This window comes from Dromiciops gliroides, chromosome 1 (assembly GCF_019393635.1).
Source record: "Dromiciops gliroides isolate mDroGli1 chromosome 1, mDroGli1.pri, whole genome shotgun sequence".
In the NCBI taxonomy this organism is placed as follows: Eukaryota; Metazoa; Chordata; class Mammalia; order Microbiotheria; family Microbiotheriidae; genus Dromiciops; species Dromiciops gliroides.
The window spans coordinates 351,369,165-351,388,517 of NC_057861.1; the positions used below are offsets into that span (position 1 = coordinate 351,369,165).

The following is a 19,353-nucleotide window of genomic DNA, read 5'->3' on the forward strand; positions in this document are numbered from 1 at the left end:
AATTACATTAAGTGGTGTGGGAAAACCTGATTTATTGAATCGATCTCTAGCCTTACACAAGTAATGTAGATATAAAAACAACTTCCTTCATGAAAAATGGGTTTGGGTTTTTTAATCAATTCACTACATATTTATTTATTTAGAATTTTTCCCATGTTACATGTATAAACAGATTTTAACATCGATTTTTAAAAGCTTTGTGTTCTAAATTCTCTTCCACCCTCTCTCCCTACCCCTTCTTAAGAACTCAAGCAATTCAATATAAGTTATACATGTGTAGTCATGCAAAACATTTCCACATTAGTCAGGTTGTGAAAGAAAATAGACAAAAAACTTTAGAAAGAGAAACTAGCAAAAAATATACTTCATTCTATATTCAGATACCATCAATTCTTTCTCTGTAAATGTACTGCATTTTTCATAAGTCCTTCTGATAGCATCCTGCTTATCAATTCTTACAGAACAGTAGTGGTCCATCCTAATCTTATCCCACGATTTGTTCAGTTATTCCCCAATTGATGGCCATCACCCCAATTTTGAATTCAACTTGTCAAAAAATTTCTCTTAGGATACCAACCTAGTAGTGGTATTGCTAGGTTGAATATATGCATGGTTTTATAGCCCTTAGACTATAGTTCCAAATTGCTCTACAGAATGTTTGAATCAGTTTATGAATTTGCCAAGAGTGTATTAATGTCTCATTTTTGCCATATCTCCCACAACATTTGTCATTTTCCTCTGCTGTCCTATTATCCATTATAATAGGTATATGAAGCAGTACCTAGAATTGTTTCAACCTGAATCTCACCAATCAATAGCAAGTTAAAGCATTTTTTTCGTATAGCTATAGGTAGCTTTGACTATTTCTTCTGAAAACTTCATATCTTTTGATCATCTATCAATTGGGGAAACACTCATTTATATATGTACCTCTTTTACATTCATGTACATAAAAGCATCACTTAATTATTAATTTCATTTGATTTTGATAAGAATTCACAAAGGATGCAAATAATTCTGGAGTAATAATTGTATTACTTGAACCAACAATATTGCCTCTCTAGGTTTCATTTCTCATACCTATAAAATATGTGTATGTAGTAAGATATGAAAAATCATTACTCTCTAGAATGTTATATATATTCCAGCCTAAACTGCATGAACGTTCCATACACATGATACTTCAATTCTCGTATTTTTGATAAGTAGAATGACAAATAGGAAAACAGCATTGATAGTGGAAGGGAAAGGCAAAAAAAAGATTAATTGCTTACTTGACAATATTGCCTAGGGCTCCCCTAAGACATTTCATTAAAATGCATTTTGCATCCTACTTTAGGTTAAAAAAATTTGAAATCGATTGATGTGATGAAATCAATTTAATGGTTGCGTAAGTTTATAAAGTGTTCTATAAACTTTAAAATGATATATTAATGAGATGTTGTTAATATAATTAATATCAAAATTAGCAGTCATGAACTTGAATTAAAGGGGGGGATGAGAAGGGTGAGGTTACAAGCGGCTAACACTGATATAAGACAGCTGGCCCTGAACTCTTGGCATACAGCCTATTTCTTGGAAATATGCCTATGAATATAGCTGATGCTGATATTAACCAGACTTTAAGGTTGAATAACACCTTACCTTACATTTCTATTGCAATTTTTATGCTTTTTTATACATTATCACCCACACCTTTCCCAAGTATATGATTGTATTACCCTGTTTTGATTAAAATTAAAAAAAAACATATGGTTGTCAAGAAGCAAACATTAAAAGACTTTCAAACTTAAACATGATACATACATTGTGAAATGTTCTAAGGGAACACAGATCTTTTGAACACAGTAAAAATTTTTTGAGATTAGAACATGAAACTTTTTTTAACAATCTGAAAAATTAAATTAAAATAAGTATGTAAGTATTCATATGTATCTTATGCAATGGAGAATGGGACCATATAACATGTATATGGTACTATATCTCTATCTTACTATCGACCAATCTATCACTTATCTCCACCTGTATTTAACTATATTTAAATCCATATATATCTGTCTTCTATTTTCTTTTTTAAAATATTTTATTATTTTCCAGTTACATAATAAGGATAGTTTTCAACATTTATTTTCAGTTATTTTTAGTTCCAATTTTTTCTTCTACCCTCTCTTCCCTCCCTCTTCCCCAAGACAGTAAGCAGTCTGATATAGGTTATATATGTACAATCATATTAAACATATTTCTACATTAGTCATCTTGTGAAAGAAGAATCAGAGAACAAGGTAAAAACCTCAAAAAGGAAGGAAAAAACAGTCCAAAAGTATTAACAGTATTGTTCAATATGCATTCATAATCCACAGTTCTTTTTTCTGGATGTTGAGAACATTTTCTATCATGAGTTCTTTGAAATTGTTTTGGATTGTTGCACTGCTGAGAAGAGCCAAGTCTATCTCCATTGTTCATTGCACAATGTTGTTGTTACTGTGTACAATGTTGTCCTGGTTCTGCTCCTCTCAATCAGCATCAGTTCATGTAAGTTCTTCCAGGTTTCTCTGAACTCATCCTGCTCATCGTTTCTTACAGCACAATAGTATTCCATTACATTCATATACCACAAATTGTTTAGCCATTGCCCTATTGATGGCATTCCCTCAATATCCTAGTCTTTGCCACCACAAAGAGATCTGCTATATTTTTGTACATGTGGGTCCTTTTCTCTTTTCTATGATCTCTTTGGGATACAGACCTAGCAGTGGTACCACTGGGTCAAAGGGTATGCACAGTCCCGTCGCCCTTTGGGCATAGTTCCAAACTGCTCTCCAGAATGGTTGGATCAGTTCACAGCTCCATCAACAATGCATTAGTGTTCCAATTTTTTCCACAGCCTCTCCAACATTTATTTTCCTTTTTTTGTCATATTAGCCAATCTGATAGGTCTGAGTTGGTACCTTAGAGTTGTTTTAATTTGCATTTCTCTAATAAATAGAGATTTGGAAATTTTTTTTTCATATGGCAATAGATAGCTTTGATTTATCAGAAAACCATCTATTCATATCCTTTGACCATTTCTCAATTGGGGAATGACTTGGGTTCTTATAAATTTGATTTAGTTCCCTATATATTTTAGAAATGAAGCCTTAGGGCTGCTAGGTGGTGCAGTGGATAAACACTGGCCCTGGATTCAGGAGGACCTAAGTTCAAATCTGGTCTCAGACACTTGACACTCACTAGCTGTGTGACCCTGGGCAAGTCACTTAACCCTCATTGCCCCACCAAAAAAAAAGAAGAAAAGAAATGAGGCCTTTTTCAGAAATACTGGCTGTAAAAATTGTTTCCCAGTTTTCTGTCTCCCTTCTAATTTTGCCTGCATTGCTTCTGTTTGTACCAAAGCTTTTTAATCTAATGTAATCAAAGTCTTCCATCTTGCATTTCATAATATTCTCTATCTCTTGTTTGGACATAAATTGTTTTCCACTCCATAGATCTGAGAGGTAAACTATTAATTCCTCTCCTAATTTATCTATGGTATCACCCTATATGTCTAAATCTTGAATCCATTTTGACCTTATTTTTGTATAAGGTGGAAGACGATGGTCTATGCCTAGTTTCTGCCATTTTTTTTTCAAATGTAAGCCCAAGATCAGGTATAAAGTTGAAATCAAATAAGGAATTGAAACATATTCTTATTAACTGCTTGCAATAAATGAAACCCAAAATCAAATAATTTTCAAGTAAATGGAATGGTGCTTCATAATTTCTCTTTGGAAATTGAATGAAAAGGTCATCTAGTACAAATCCCTCATTTTGCAGGTGAGAATAATGACCTGGAAAAAAGGTGTTTTCCAAAGTCACAAAAGTAACTGAATTTAGATTTGAATGTTTATTCTTTGACTCCTAAGTCCAGAACACTTTCTACTGTAATACACTGTCTTTTGATTAAATTGGAATAAGTAAAACAAATATGTGTGAAATGGAGCAGCTCTGTCATTATTAACATAGTGATTTTTTTTTTCTCATCATAAATGACAATTGAAAAATCACACCTAGGGGGATAAATAACCATTCAAAGATAAATAACCATTCAAAACACCACAGTTACAGTAAACAGGGAAAAATGAAAAAAACCACATGTAAATTGAGTTAGTAAAATAAATTTAGCTCTAATCTAAAAGCTTTGTGAGGACAATTTTACTATAATATATGTGTTGAAATTATTACAACAAAGTCTTCAGTTAGCTAATCAATTACATGTTATACAAATCACAGGAAAAAAATATCAATTTGGAAAGAGAACTTAGATATTCAAACTTTTCTGGAAGGTCTTAGTGATGGGAAGCATATAAAGTCACAAAACAATCCTTTCCAATTTGGAATAGCTGAATATGTTTCTTTTATCTTTACATTCTTTTTAAATCAACCTTTCTTCAACTTCCACTTATTTCTTCTATTTTTTCCATCTTCAGTGTAATGCCATCTCCTATGACATCAGTCATAAAAAATTTGCTACTAGATAACACCTACATCTTTCCTTCTGCAGGTAAACATTGCCAATTTGTTGAACCAGACTTTTTTATATAGTCTCTAAATCCTTTCCTATCCATATATTTTTCTTTGAATATATTTCAATTTATTAGCATTTTTCCTGAAATGTCATACCAAGAAATGAGCAAAATACTCCCAATGTAGTTAAATCAAAGCAGAATATGAGATTATTATGTTCTTTATTCCAAATACTATGCCTCTGTTAACGTGACCAAAAAAGGCATTAGGATTTTTGTCTTCCATATCAAACTGTTAACTCACATTTAGCCCACTAATATTTATAAGATATTTTCACAGGAACTATTATAGCTTACTATAATATTATTATCACATATTCATGTGAGGAAATCTAGGCATTAGCTTAGCTACATCTCTAAGAATTTAAATTGCTGAGAAGCTTTCTAATCTGTACTGTTAGAAAACCCTTTAAACTCTTAGGAACCCTTTAAAATGAAGAACTCATAGTTCCATTTTTTAAGCAAGGATATTAATTCCTATAATAATACATATATATCTTTTGGGTTGAACATTGGAGAGAGCATAGGAATGATAAAGAAGTGGTATTTTCATCAGCGTGTACTCTATACCATCAGAACAAAAAGAAGAAATTAATAGGTGAAGAGTTCTAGAAATAGATCACAAGAGAGTCACTGTTGCATAATGATAATTTAGAAATGACAGGGAATGTCTCTTATCAAGACATAAGCACAAATCCATCTAACATAATGATTCAAGGTCTCAATTTAAGTGTATAGGAGTTAACTTTATCATTCTACTTTTGGTAGACCAGAGATAATAATCTGTATACTAGAAAAAAATGAAAATGAAATTTGAAATGTGTTTGTTCAACTTGCTTTCTTGAGGCTTTGTCCTACCGAATGCAAAGATGCTAGTCATTTACTAACACCTTCATACTGATTTCAAAGGTAGAAATTTGATTGATTCACTCATAGGAAACTCAATTGAAGTAATGTTAAGGGCTAAAATTCTAGCTAGTCTGTCTAAAATATCTAATGAGTGGTCGCCAATAAATTATAAGCTTTAGCAAGAGTTAGACTTTTAAGCATTTATTAAGGAGAATAAGAATTTGGTAAAGAGAGAAGAAAGGGCGTAGATTCCTATCTATTAAAGGGAGAGCACATTTCTAGCTCTGCCCTCCACCAGCGTCCTCAGGAAAGAGAGCCAGTCAGTGCGCCAGGCTCCACTCTTCTTCCTCCCACCAGCAAACGTCACTTCCTGACGCCAAAGAAAAGACTCCTGGTCTGGCCCTCAAAGACCTTCACTTCATGGCGGAGCTTTTCTACAGTATGTCTCCAGCAGGTGGCGTCATTCCAATCATTACAGTAACTTCTATCTGAAAGTGACAAACACACCCTAGCATTTATGATAAAGAAGGAAGCTTGGCATATGTTATATTATCTAACATGTTTGCAGTCTGGTTTACCCTAAACTTGAGAACAGAATTCTCAGAAAAGATAGGTTGGATCCAATGCATTAAAATTAGCTGTGGGGGCAGCTAAGTGGTACAGTGGATAAAGCACTGGTCCTGGATTCAGGAGAACCTGAGTTCAAATACGGCCTCAGACATTTGACACTTACTAGCTGTGTGCCCTTGGCCAAGTCACTCAACCCTCATTCACCCAGCAAAACAAATGTACAAACAAAAAAAGAAATTGTTTAAAAAAAAATTAGGTGTGGAAAGCTATCAGTACTGTCAAGGATGAAATTCTAAAGACAAAACACCAAGAGAAACAAATACTAGAATGAGGGAAAAAATAGAATTTGTCTACATGGATAGATGTGGTTGCAAATGATTAGCACTTTTTTGTCTGTTTTTGTGGGGCAATGAGGCTTAAATGACTTGCCCAGGGTCACATAGCTATGAAGTGTCAAGTGTATGAGGTCAGATTTTAACTCAGGCCCTCCTGAATCCAGGGTCCTTGGTGCTTTATCCACTACACCACTTAGCTGCCCCCTAGAAATTGTTAAGAATAGAATCAGAAGAATTAAATATTAAAATGGTCTAATCATGGTGAGGCAAATTGAGGAAAATAAAAAGAAAAAAAATTTCCTTTTCTTTTTTTCATTTTTAGTCTTACAATGACAATGTCATTTTTATCTCCCTTTCCAATGTTTCTCACACAAATGCTCTCTAATACATTCCCCTTCCAGGTGATAAATTCTCTTACATAATGATATTTTTTGTATTATGCAAGGCAACTCTATTGCCTCATCTATCTCATTAGTCTCAACAGCACAAGGAAGAACTTGGGTAGGAAATATATTTTACCCCATTTTTAACTTGTTGATAATTTCAATTGATTAGCAACCACATATTCTTGATATAAAGGCAAATTGAATTGTAAGACCTTCATTTCTACAACTTTCAGGAACTTCATGGGTGGGATAAAACATATTTTCCTTCCTAAACTCCTTGAAAGTTAGATTGAAAAAACCTTTTTTTTTTTATAATCATGCTTCTTCATGGAGTATCTTATCTCTTCCTTTTTAGCTTCCTATTAGTTCTTATCTTTCCCTATTAGAATGCAATCTCCTTGAGGGCAGCAGCTTTCTGTTTATATTTGTATCTCCATTATTTAGCACAGCACTGATCAGATAGAAAAAGCATAATAAATGCTTTTTGACTAAACAATGTTATATACTTGAAATGCCTAACCCCCTACACTGAGTTATTTTTAAAGAGTTAAAAAAAATTATGAGTAGAATGAGCGCACTTGAGGGGGGAAATTGGAAATGGGAGCAATAGAACAAAAAATTAAAAATAAATTAACAGTTTAGCATAAGACATAGAAAATTTTGCCCAAGCAACAGTCTTTGAAAATTAGACGAATTAGAAGCCAATGATTTCATGATGCAACAAATAAATCAAAATAAAGTCTAACGGCTGAAAAATAGAAGAAAATATGAGGTTTCTCTTAACAAAAACAAATGAATAGAAAACAGATCGAGGAGAAAAAAATGAAGAATCATTGGACTATCTGAATGCAATGACAAAAAGAAAAAAAGAAAGAGCCTTGACAGTCTATTTTAAGAAGTTCTAGTAGAAAACTCTCTTAGAACCAGAAGACAAAGTGGAAATAGAAAGAATATATCAGTTATCATCTTAAGGAAAACCCAAAGTGAAAATTCCCAGAAACATCACAGTTAAAATTGGTAGCTTCCAAGTCAAAGAAGAATACTGCAATCAGTCAGAAAAAATGAAATGAAATACTGAGGAGGCACAGTGAGGATAACACACAATTTAGCACACCACTCTAAAGGAATGGAAAACTTATGATGTTCCAGAAGGAATGACATGGGCTTACAGACAAAAATAACTTACTCAGGAAAAAACAAAACAAAACTATATACAAGGCTACAAGGCGGGGGGAGAGGGGGGAGTGGCCCTTTAATGAAATAGAGACCTTCCAAACATCCCTGATAAAAAGACCAGAGCAAGAGAGAAACTTTGAAGTTCAAATGAAGTAAAGAGAAATATAAAAAGGTTAACATGGATGAAAACAAGGATAAACTGCCAAAACGTATGTCCCTTCTGAATGCTTTCATCATTAGGATTCAGAGAAGGATTTCAATTTCATAAGTTCTTAAAGGTTCATTTATATCTGGATGATCTTAAGAATAGAAAGAGAGGGGAAAGGAAATACACTGGGGGCTTGTGAGGGGAAGGGAAAGTAAAATCAGGGTAAATTATATAACATAATCAGGGTCCACAAGTAGACATCTATATACATGAGGATAAAGGAGTGGGGGGAATTGGTTCACACTCTAACCTTACTCTCATCTGAACTGGTTTAAAAAAAGAGGAAGAATATGTACACACCCATACAATTGGGTACAGAAATACATTTCATCAACTGGGAAATATAATGGAAAGGGGTGAAAGGAAATGGGGCTAGAGAGAGGGTAAACTATGGAAGTGATTAGTCCTAAACAAAATAAACTCTAAGAGTGTACAAAAATATTTATAGCTCTTTTTGAGATAACAAGAATGAGGATGTAAGGGCATGTCCATAAATTGGGAAATGGGTCAATAAGTAATGGAATATAAATATAACGAAATAGTATTAGGCTATTCTATCATCTTGACCAACCAACATTCCAGAGGGCTAATGATGAAATATGCTATCCACTATCAGATAGAGAAGTGGACTTAGAATGTAGAATGAGGTAAAATTTTGGAGGACATATATACTATGGAAACTTGTTTTTCTTGACTATATACATATATATACATATGTGTGTGTGTGTGTGTGTGTGTGTGTGTGTGTGTGTGTGTGTGTGTGTGTGTGTAAAATTAGTCTTGGTTTTCTTGTGTCCTCATTGGGGATTCAGAAGTGAGGTGGGAAAATAAGATAATGAAACATGGCTAATTACAAAAAATTACATTTAAAAAATAAATTAAATCACATCTCTAGTTTTTTCTTCATTGGATTACATAATCTCAATTCATTCACCTTTTCTATCAATTTTGTAATTTTCCACCAAACCCTTTATATGTTCTCTATGTCCTTCTTCAAGGGTAAAATAAGTGAATTTTGGAACATTATAACTTATTACATAAAAATTCAAACTTAACAAAAGAGGCAAACAGAGAATATGATCTTTTGAAGCTCTGACAAAAGCATACTCTTTTTTTTTTGTTTGTTTTTGCGGGGCAATGGGGGTTATTGCCCAGGGTCACACAGCTTGTAAGTGTCAAGTGTCTGAGGCCGGATTTGAACTCAGGTACTCCTGAATCCAGGGCCGGTGCTTTATCCACTGCTCCACCTAGCTGCCCCCAAAAGCATACTCTTTTAAATAAATAGTTCCATATATCACCTATTAATATCTATTCATAACAGCTATTTCAACATGGAGAATAAAAAAGTTGGACAGAATACTAAGTAATACTCAGAGGACAAGGTCCCTCAATAGCATATAACAAATTAAAATAGGCTAATGGGAAACTAAGCTTCAGTTTTCAATGATTTTATTTCCATGCAAATTTCAGTCATGTCAACAAGCATATTTATTGAGCAACAATTTTTAGTCACTGTACTAAGCAATGGAGATATGAAGAAAAGCAAAGAATGGTCCTTGATCCGTATAGAGATATAACAACACTAGTGTACCTCAGTGATGTTTTAACTGGAACAGAGCTCACTATATAAAGGGAGAAGTTCATTTACTAGGCATTTAGCACATATTCCTTTAAATATACATGTACTGTATTTTAAGTTTTTTGAGAGCTGGAACTATGGTTTATTTTGCTGTGAATCTCTAGCTCCTAACACAATGCCCTCTACATAGTCAGCACTCCAAAGATATTTGTTGCTAAGGCTGATGTGATGGTGTTAACCTAACCATTGTTTGCAGTCTATACATATATTTATGCATCCTGCCATCATGTTTGATATTTAAAATACAGCCTGTTAGTCACTATGACCCCTTTGTCTTTCAATTCTACTTTTACAAATTTATTTGAGTGTTTTCTTCCTCCTGAGAATATCTGGTTGATTTTCATTTCTCAATACCATCTCTCCAATTTCTTAATTTCATATTTTAGTAAGAATTTGCTAGTGTAAAGCTGAATTCTGTGCAGATTATTTATGCTTGTGGTGCACTGCATTAACTGTGGGGACTCTTCAAAACAAGCTTCTTACTATTCTCAGGATAAAGGGCAAACTAGGTTATGAAAATCCAACAGTGTTCTGGTCTAGAAGTGCCAGCAATCTGGATGAAGCACAAAGCTATATAATCAGTATATCCCATAAAACACCTCTCTTCATGACAGATGGAATTGACTTTCCTTGAGTCAGATACAGATGGAGTATTTCTTCAAGTAAAATTACTTTTAATAGTTAATAATATTAATAAGTACTATTTTAACAGCGCCAGGAAATGAATTAACTAACTCACATCCTTTAAATATTTCAAACCAGACAAAATATATATATTTGGATATAGATACATACATACATACAAACATATATTTATAGACATATCACATATATATATATGTATGTATACATATATAATATTGTAACTGTCTTACTCTTCTAAGATTCACAATCATGGGGCATCAACAGGAGAATATACTATATTATAGACCATTTGAAATTTTTATTCCTTACCCGCCTGAACTATGAATTGTGTTGCTCATTTAAAACACTTTTTTACTTTACTATCCATACTTCATCTTATATGTATCTAAACCACTAGAATCTCCCAGGTTTGGGCAGAATTCATTAAATAAAAAAAGAAAAGTATGCCTGTGTATCAGGAACTATTCTTTATTGAGAGGAAAGTAAGAAAGGCTTTTCTCTACTCTGCAGGCTCTAGCATTATTCCATGTCTGAACCGTTGAGTCCCAAACACAGCTGATTCATTTTGCTACCAAGACTCTCATATTCCTAAGATTCTTATTGACAGCTGGAGTTAAATAATGATTTAGGATTTCTGAGGCACAGCTCCGGGATTTTTAACTTTGCCAAAACCCACATATAAATAATGTGACAGCTACAGTTTCAAATGAGCATCTGTGATAGAGTGACAAAACTATAAAATGTTTTCTGTAAGTTTTGTTACAAATCTAAATTGCCAAAAAACCCCACCATCAAATCCTGTGTCGTGTGACCATTTTCAAGAAAAGAATCCATAAATTCATCCAGTTTAGAACAAAAGATTAATAAATGGAAGTACACTGTAATATCCTATTTCTTCTCCTTAGATCCAGTTTGCACGAGGAATTTATTCCATTTTCGAAGATGAAGTCTGGTAAGTGGCAATTTGTTCATTTACCCAGTGGAAAGTTTTGGTTTTTTTAAACATTTTGGGCTGAGCTGAAGAATAACCTTTTTAACAATGAAATTCTTTCTGTGACAGTTATCAGCAATATTATTTTGTATCCAGTGGCTCCATAATAGACCAGAAACTTCAGGTATAACCACATGCCATTTGAAAGACACAAAGTCCGCAAAGATGTACTTTTAATCAAATGGCTTTCTTTGGCACAGAGTCTCAGAGGTGATGGTAAACTTATTTGTTCCTCCCTTCATGAGATTAAAAATAGGGGTAGGCTATATAAAGATGGATTTTACTCTTTGGATATGTTTCCTTGACTGGACAATGCAAAACTGAAAACATTTGTAGACTCTGTGTGAGTATGGTTTATTACATTAGTTATGTGGATGCTTTCAAAGAAAGGTTCTTGCTGTTCTCAGGATAAAGGGGCAAGCAAGGTTATAAAAATCCAGCTGTGTATGGCTAAATAATATTGGGAATTTCTCAGGAATAAAGCAATGGTGGGCACAAGAATTCAACTGACCATCCTTTGTAATTCTAGTTATACTCTTTTCTCCAGACTACCTCTTGCTGAGGCAATTTTCTTTCCAACAAAGGAAGGAGGTGGTGAAAAGAGATAAGGCCAAATTCAGAGGATAATATGCTATTTGAAATGATGAACAGGCAACTGCTACCTGGGTGGTGAACTCTGTCATGTTTATTTTATTGTAAACTAAAGTTTGTTAATACATTTTATTTTTATATCCTAATCATTTCTACATACAAAACCTCACAACCTGGCCCCAGAGTTGAACTCTACCTTTAAAAAATGAAAAAGGAAGAAAAAGTTAAACAAATCACTGATCAAGTCACCTCATCTGAGTTTGTAGGAACTATTTTTCTGCAATCATATGCCCCCAACTCTCTGCAGAGATGTGTTTCATTATCCCTTAAGTCATAACCTAAGGTCTATTATTTGTTTTGCTTAAGCTTACCTGATCCCAGTCTTCTCACACAGATCCCAAAGCTCCCCTTGAATTGTATTATTATGCTCTCATTTATATTCATTTCACCCTCTCTGCTTCTCTCTATACCTATATATCATTTTACTCTTTACTTTTCCAGATCAAATAGGAGATACACAATTTTCTCTTCCTTCCCCTACCACCCATTCTCTTAATTTCAGGGGCATTAATATGTAAAACCTCATTTCTAATACTTATCTTCATTCTGCTCTTCCCACTACTAGGATACATTAAAATCTAATCATCCATTCATGGGCTTTGTGTTTCCATGATCCTCTTGGGTTCTTTCTGTGACCTTATTGGTTTGGACTTATGAAAGACAAGCTCTACTCTCACTTCTACTTAGCCTATCTATTAGTTTGATTAAAGATCTTCCCACATCTTCCCTTATCCATAAGCCTTCTTCTTTTTTTTAAAGAAAGAAATAATGTTTAAATTTGAGTCAAAGATTGCAAATATCATTAGTTAAATGCTAATTTACACAGGCTTGAATAAGCGCCCTAGTTCTGCAATAGCAGCAGACCAGAGGATTTGAGATGACATTTTCAGTGAAACCAGCTATCACAGGCATTGTGGTATGTAGGAAAGATGTCATAACAAGGGAGATGGTTCATAGAGAAGGAAGTGTCCCATGAGCATCATTACAACATTTGATGAATCAAACGCTGGAGTTCAGGGTGCCAAGATTACCCAGAAAGAATGGCAAGGTTTAGGGTTCATGTAGATAAGGTAGAGTCAGTGTTCAGGGGCACAGCCTGAGCAAGACCATAAGAGCAGATATGGAGACCAAGTACAGAGGTTGGAAATGAGTCAGAGGCAGAAGCAAGGACTCAAATCCAGGTTAGGGTTTTTTGAGGACTGGTTTTGAGAATTCAAAACTAAATGAAGGACTCGTGGCAAATGTATTACAGATTTAAAGTCAAGAAACACAATCTCAAATCTCAGTAAATGTAGGATAGAAAAAAAGAACAACTTGGGAATGATTGTTGATGAAAGGATAAGGACTACTGACCCTCTACTCTGGTTTGAAGTAACGTTCTTGGTGTAGACAGAATCACCTTCCCTGGCTCTGATCCTAACCCACTAAGTAGAAGGAAGACAGACCAGCAATAGCTACTGTTTCTGAGGAAAGTCACAGACATCCTTTCCCCCAGCCATGACTTGTGACTCAATTGTCATTAAGGCCAGAATGTCCACTGCTCAATAGATGCTGATCCACACATCCTAACCTTTTCTGGAAGTAACCCTACTCTACTCTAACCCTTGAAATCACTATTCTCTTGGTATGGAGCAATTTGCCCTAGCAATACACCTCAAGATCCTCTAGCTCTTCATCATCTTCCATGTTGCTTTCCCTGCCTAAGCATGACCTGACTTTTCCAACTGCTATGATTTGAACACAGACATGAACTCTATTCCATGTGTTACCTCCCCCAATCAGAATCTGAATCCCTTGAGAACAGGAGATGCTTCCATTTTCTATTCATATTCTGTCACTTAGCAAGTTCTTGGCACATAGTAAGACCTTAAGAAATATTTTTCTATTCTATGGAAGAAATACAAGTCATTGTTAGCATTATATATTACATACTGTTGAATCCCTTAGAAAATCAAACCATAACTGGTTTTCCCCACTGTGTAATCATTTCATCACCTCACTCTTCAATAGAAAAGACTTCCCATTGCTGGAGTGACAGCACTTGATAACCTGGTTTGCTTTCAGGTAGTAGAATACCAAATGTTGCAAACAAATGGACACTGCAATTAATGGCTTAATTCAAGTGACTTTTCCATAATACCCTCAAGGGTCTCACAGTTAGAGGGAGGGATGGAGAGTGAATGGGAAGGAGCATAAGCCTTGCACCTACCCTTTTATTTGACTTGATTTTAGAAAGCTCTAATTTCAAGAACTTTAGGCTCTTTTTCTAAGCTAAAACTTTCCCTTGGACAGGAAAAAATAAAGAAACAGCTTAGATCTAAGTAAATGAAAGCTCCAGGGACAAAATGTGAACATCAATAGAGCATTTATGGGTACAGTTGAAACCAGTTAACAGAGACGATGTTAATGGAGAAAATCTAGTTAAATATTTCTGTTTAGGGGAGCATTTCATTTTGCCCTTTGGATGTAATACAGAACAATTCAACTTAATGGACTCTTAATAATGAGAGTATTCTCTCTTCCACAAGGGAGACTTTTAAAAGAAAACTGCAGTTTTTTATTCAAATAGTTTATGTAACAACAAAGCACTAATCCTGAGGGAAATATATCCATACCCATACCCATTCCCATGCCCATACAAATACAAATACATATGTGTGTACACACACATACACCTCAGTGCTTCTTTTATTTAAAATGAATTCAACAAATTACTGGTCTTCACACATAGTAAACCTCATTAAGATAAAGGGTATAAATGAGTATAACCTCAGATCTCTTTCATCTTTACTAATAGTTATTAAGAACCATGATGTTCAAAATTTACATTTCAGTTTAGTTTGAAAATCATGTGAATGGCTACATAGCCCTAGGGGGTCAGGGTTCATGTAAACTGTCCTGCTCATTCTGAGACAATGACTTTGTTTTTATTTCCAGAGAAATCAGTTTCTGATACTTTGATACATACCTTTACTTATCTATCTGGATAGCTAAATATATACATATACATAGATGTGATGTATATACATACATATAACACATATAAAAAAGGAACCTTAGAGACCATTTGGAGGGGGTGAGGGGATAGCAGAAGTTATAAGGGACTGGAGAATAACATTTCTTTCCCCTGCTTACATTAGCAACCCCTTCTTTAAAGCCATATTCCTTTTCACATAAATAGTGCCTTTGTCTCCTCGGCATGTGAATATTTCTGTTAATTGCTGCTTAACCAAGCTATAGATATTTTACACCCACAATTCTACCTCCTAAGTTAATTCCTCTATCCCTTTAATCATTTTTTTGTTGTTCCTCTGTAAATGGCCTCTGATTTGTCTTTAGAATTCGGTGCTGAGGTGGCTTAAAATGAATGCAATATTTCAGATACAGGCTCAGAAGACTTATGGGAAAAGGTATTATTTCTCTTCTCCTGGACTATTTCCTCCAAGACTTAATAGTATGAAATTTTCCACAGATTCTCAATAACCATTCCATTTCCTCCTCATTTTTCTGACCTCTCTAGATTCATATCTATTATATTCCCTTCACCTCTGGGGTTTATAGGCATCACTTCCCCCCTTCCCTCAAATGTAGCAGTGTCTGCAAATCTCATTAAAAGGCTGGTTACTCTCCTTCCCAGATCGTTAATAAAGATGTAAGAAAGAGCCATTGTTAAATAAAACAACTACTTAAAACTGCAGTATAGGGAGCTTATACAGTCATTTAAAGATGACCCCCAACCCAGAGTTAACTCTATTACTTGCTAGTCAAATAAATCTTAGCTACTAGATCACTCTCGGTGGTTTTGGGTCTGTCTTGTAGGTAATATTTTTACTATTCAAAAACTAAAGTGCCAAGTGGTACCATTAAATGATCATTTTTTGTTCGGTATTCAATCACAATATTTCCAGTTGTTAGAAAAAAATGAGTTTTTCTTCAGAAATTGTGAAGCAGAAAATAAGTTATATAATTCAGAGGGATTTTGATGCTTACCATTTAGCCATTTAGAGTTGTACTGTGCGGTACGTAGAGGAGGGAGGACTCCTAGGCTTCGATAAATGGCAGGATCTCTTCCTGGGAAATCCATAGCTGTGGCAGCATACAATTCCCCACCAGAAGTAAGCAGGGCTGTAGAGTTATGTTGGGGACTGTAAGGGCACCGAGCCATACCACTGATCTGATCATGTATCTCAGTCAGGTTACTCAACTACAGATGAAAAGAGAGAGAAATAAACAATTCCTCAGGGTAGATCCCCTTTGATATGGATCCATGCATTATCAATGCATCATAGACCAATATGATGAAGGGCTTGCCATGACGCTGTCAATAGCTCAGGATAACTAAAATTGCACTATTGTCTGTCATTCTCAGTATAGGGCAATCCTATTTCCTATTTCCTTTCCAGGGCAGCCTTACTGATATCTTTTATAAAATTTCTACTATATAAGTCATGAATGACAATAGATGCAGCCTACTTACACCCAACATCTATCTGTCCATGATCATTTTTTATTACTAGTAAATTTTATTCTTCTTTGAGCATGAAGTTCCATGTCTTCTAGACATAAATTTTCATTAGGAGTATATCAAAAATAAAGAGAACTTGGGGGGGATGGGCAGAGAAGTAAAAGGGAGCAACTGAGAATGATTTCCCAAATTTAATCGAAGGTTATCTGTTCATTTAGTTCAATTTTTTCTCTCTATACATGCATGTTATGCATGATAGAAGAAAAGGCTACACTTATAGGTGCATTTTACCATGTTGACAATTTACATTTTTCACCCACTTAATTTTTCTAGTATTTATGTAGAGACCAATCTCTTTCGTATTACTGGGGATTTAGATGAGGAATTTTCGCAAAGACTTGAGCATTCAGATTGCAAAAATCTTGGGTAAATAGAAACATTTGGAGATTCTCCTCATTGATAGGTCATTTTTTTTTCTAGTTTGGATTCTAGCTAAGCCATCTTTTAAGACTGTGACATGCAATTTAGTTGAGCATTCTCCCCCATTTTATACTATGATATATACCAACATTCTACAGGTAACTGAGTAAACATTTTCTTATTTGTATTTTCATAGTAATGTAACATTTTTTCTATGTATGGGAGATATTTCTTTGAGGATAAACTTGAAGGCTATATTTTTTTTCTCCTAAGTAAAATACATTTAAAATGTTTTATTAAAAGTTAGCATTAAAATAAATACAACTGGGGGGCAGCTAGGTAGCGCAGTGGATAAAGCACTGGCCCTGGATTCAGGAGGACTTAATTTCAAATCCTGTCTCAAACACTTACTAGCTGTGTGACCCTGGGCACCCTCATTGCCTCAGGAAAAAAAAAAAAGTCAATACAACTAAACTTGTTTATTAACCATTTCCATTCAACTTAATTAATTTTATTTCAAATAGCTTTTCAATCAACTTATCTCAAACCCTGTTAAGATTGTTTTTTAATTCATTCACAACCTTTCTTTGTTCATGCTTATGGTTACTTTAATTCATTCTTCTGATTCTGCTTTTTTTTTTTTTTACTTTGTATGGTTTCATACTTATGTATCCACTTTTATGTGGATATCTCCTATATACTCATCTTAATTGTATCTTAGTATTCATTATGTTGACATATATACCAATATTTAACTATCCCCTTGTTGTTTTTTTTTTTGTTTGTTTGTTTGTTTTTGGGGGGAGGCTATGGGGGTTAAGTGACTTGCCCAGGGTCACACAGCTAGTCAAGTGTCTGAGGCCAGATTTGAACTCAGGTACTCCTGAATCCAGGGCCAGTACTTTATCCACTGCGCCACCTAGCTGCCCCCCTATCCCCTTGTTTTTGCATATTTAAGACACTTTTAAAAAAGATTTAATAATGGTGCAATGAAAATATTTGTACAAATACTTCTTTTTGCTGTTTTTCTTGATAGCACTTTCATGACAGTGTTAATAATGGAAATTTTTATGAAAGAATGTGACTAAGTAAAATACTTTTAAAATCAATAAACAGGGGCAGCTAGGTAGCGCAGTGGATAGAGCACCAGCCCTGGATTCAGGAGGACCTGAGTTCAAATCCAGCCAGAGACACTTGACACTTACTGACTGTGTGACCCTGGGCAAGTCACTTAACCCCAATTGCCTCACCCCCCCAAAAAAATCAATAAACAAAACAAAAGAAGGATATGATATTCTCTTTACCTTTCAGTTGACAAAAATATGTCCTACTCTAGAAAATCTATTGTAAACGGATGGTTGCCTTTTGGTTGATGGTTGATGGTTGCCTTTTATTTTCATCAATGATACCCTCATGTATAAATAGACCATTCTAATAATTTTATAGACATAGGCAAAAAAAAATGCTTTAGCATCTGGCAGTATCTTTGAGGTTATTGGTTTTGGATTTAAAAAAAAAAAAGTACCACATATGTACTTTTCTGTCCCTTTAGAATCTTCCCTCCTCTGGGATACCTTGAAAATCAAACCCTGAAGTTGCTGAAATTGTGTTGCCTATAACCCCTTCCTTATCTATTTTTCCTGGGGTCAGCTGCTCTTCTTAACTCCATCCTTTTAATTGCCATTTCCTCCCACAGCAACTTTAGGCACTGAACCAGGGAATACAAAAGAACGTTTCTAATATCACCGTTGAAGATATATCCTAACAAAAATGTCAATAAGGCTAATCCATTGTGGTTCTTCAGCCAGTGTTTTCATTTTGTCATTATTTACTTGTCCGTAAAGATATTCATATGTAAATACTGTTACTTGGAGAACATCAGGGTTGTAGGGCTTTAATGCAAAATAAAGTTGCCATACTTTAATGGGCTGGAAACCCCTGACATAAAACAATGATTCCTTTTTATATATTATTTTCAATTTTGCATATTATGAGTTCATTTTTTTTAATTTAAAGCTACTATTTTGAGGAAAAACAAGATGAGTACATACCGTTCGATTGGTGCAAATCGGTGTAAATGCATTGGTTCCACAAGTGAATAGCCGGTCACCCCCCACCAGGAGTACACGGATATAATTTTGACATTCATCCTGAAAAATTCAAATTAGGTAACATGTTTAACAAAGTCTAAGGAGAAGAACATTTGAATATTTTCTCTGGCTTATAAATTAAAAGCAGTTTGACCACTGAAAAACAAATCTATTATTATGGGGTGAGTGTATGTAATGTATATATGTACTATAATAATATGATACTATATATGTATATATACACACACATATATGACACAGAGAGAGAGAGAATGAATCCAGAGTAATGGAGTCAACATGGTATATTGGAAAAAACAACACAAATCTAGAATTTCTAGATTCAAAGGTCTTGGGGTCAAAACCAAGCTG

General features: G+C 34.5%; 1 protein-coding gene across 3 annotated transcripts in view; it reads right to left on the reverse strand.

Moving 5' to 3' along the window:
- SEMA5A (semaphorin 5A) overlaps window positions 1-19,353 on the reverse strand; it is a 664,838-nt gene that overhangs the window by 267,370 nt on the left and 378,115 nt on the right. For all 3 annotated transcript variants that reach the window (XM_043978814.1, XM_043978812.1, XM_043978813.1), the window contains 2 exons: window positions 18,946-19,044; window positions 16,000-16,213 (listed from right to left, as the gene is read on the reverse strand). In XM_043978814.1, coding sequence (XP_043834749.1) covers window positions 16,000-16,213; window positions 18,946-19,044 — 313 coding nt within the window. The remainder of the gene's footprint in view (window positions 1-15,999; window positions 16,214-18,945; window positions 19,045-19,353) is intronic.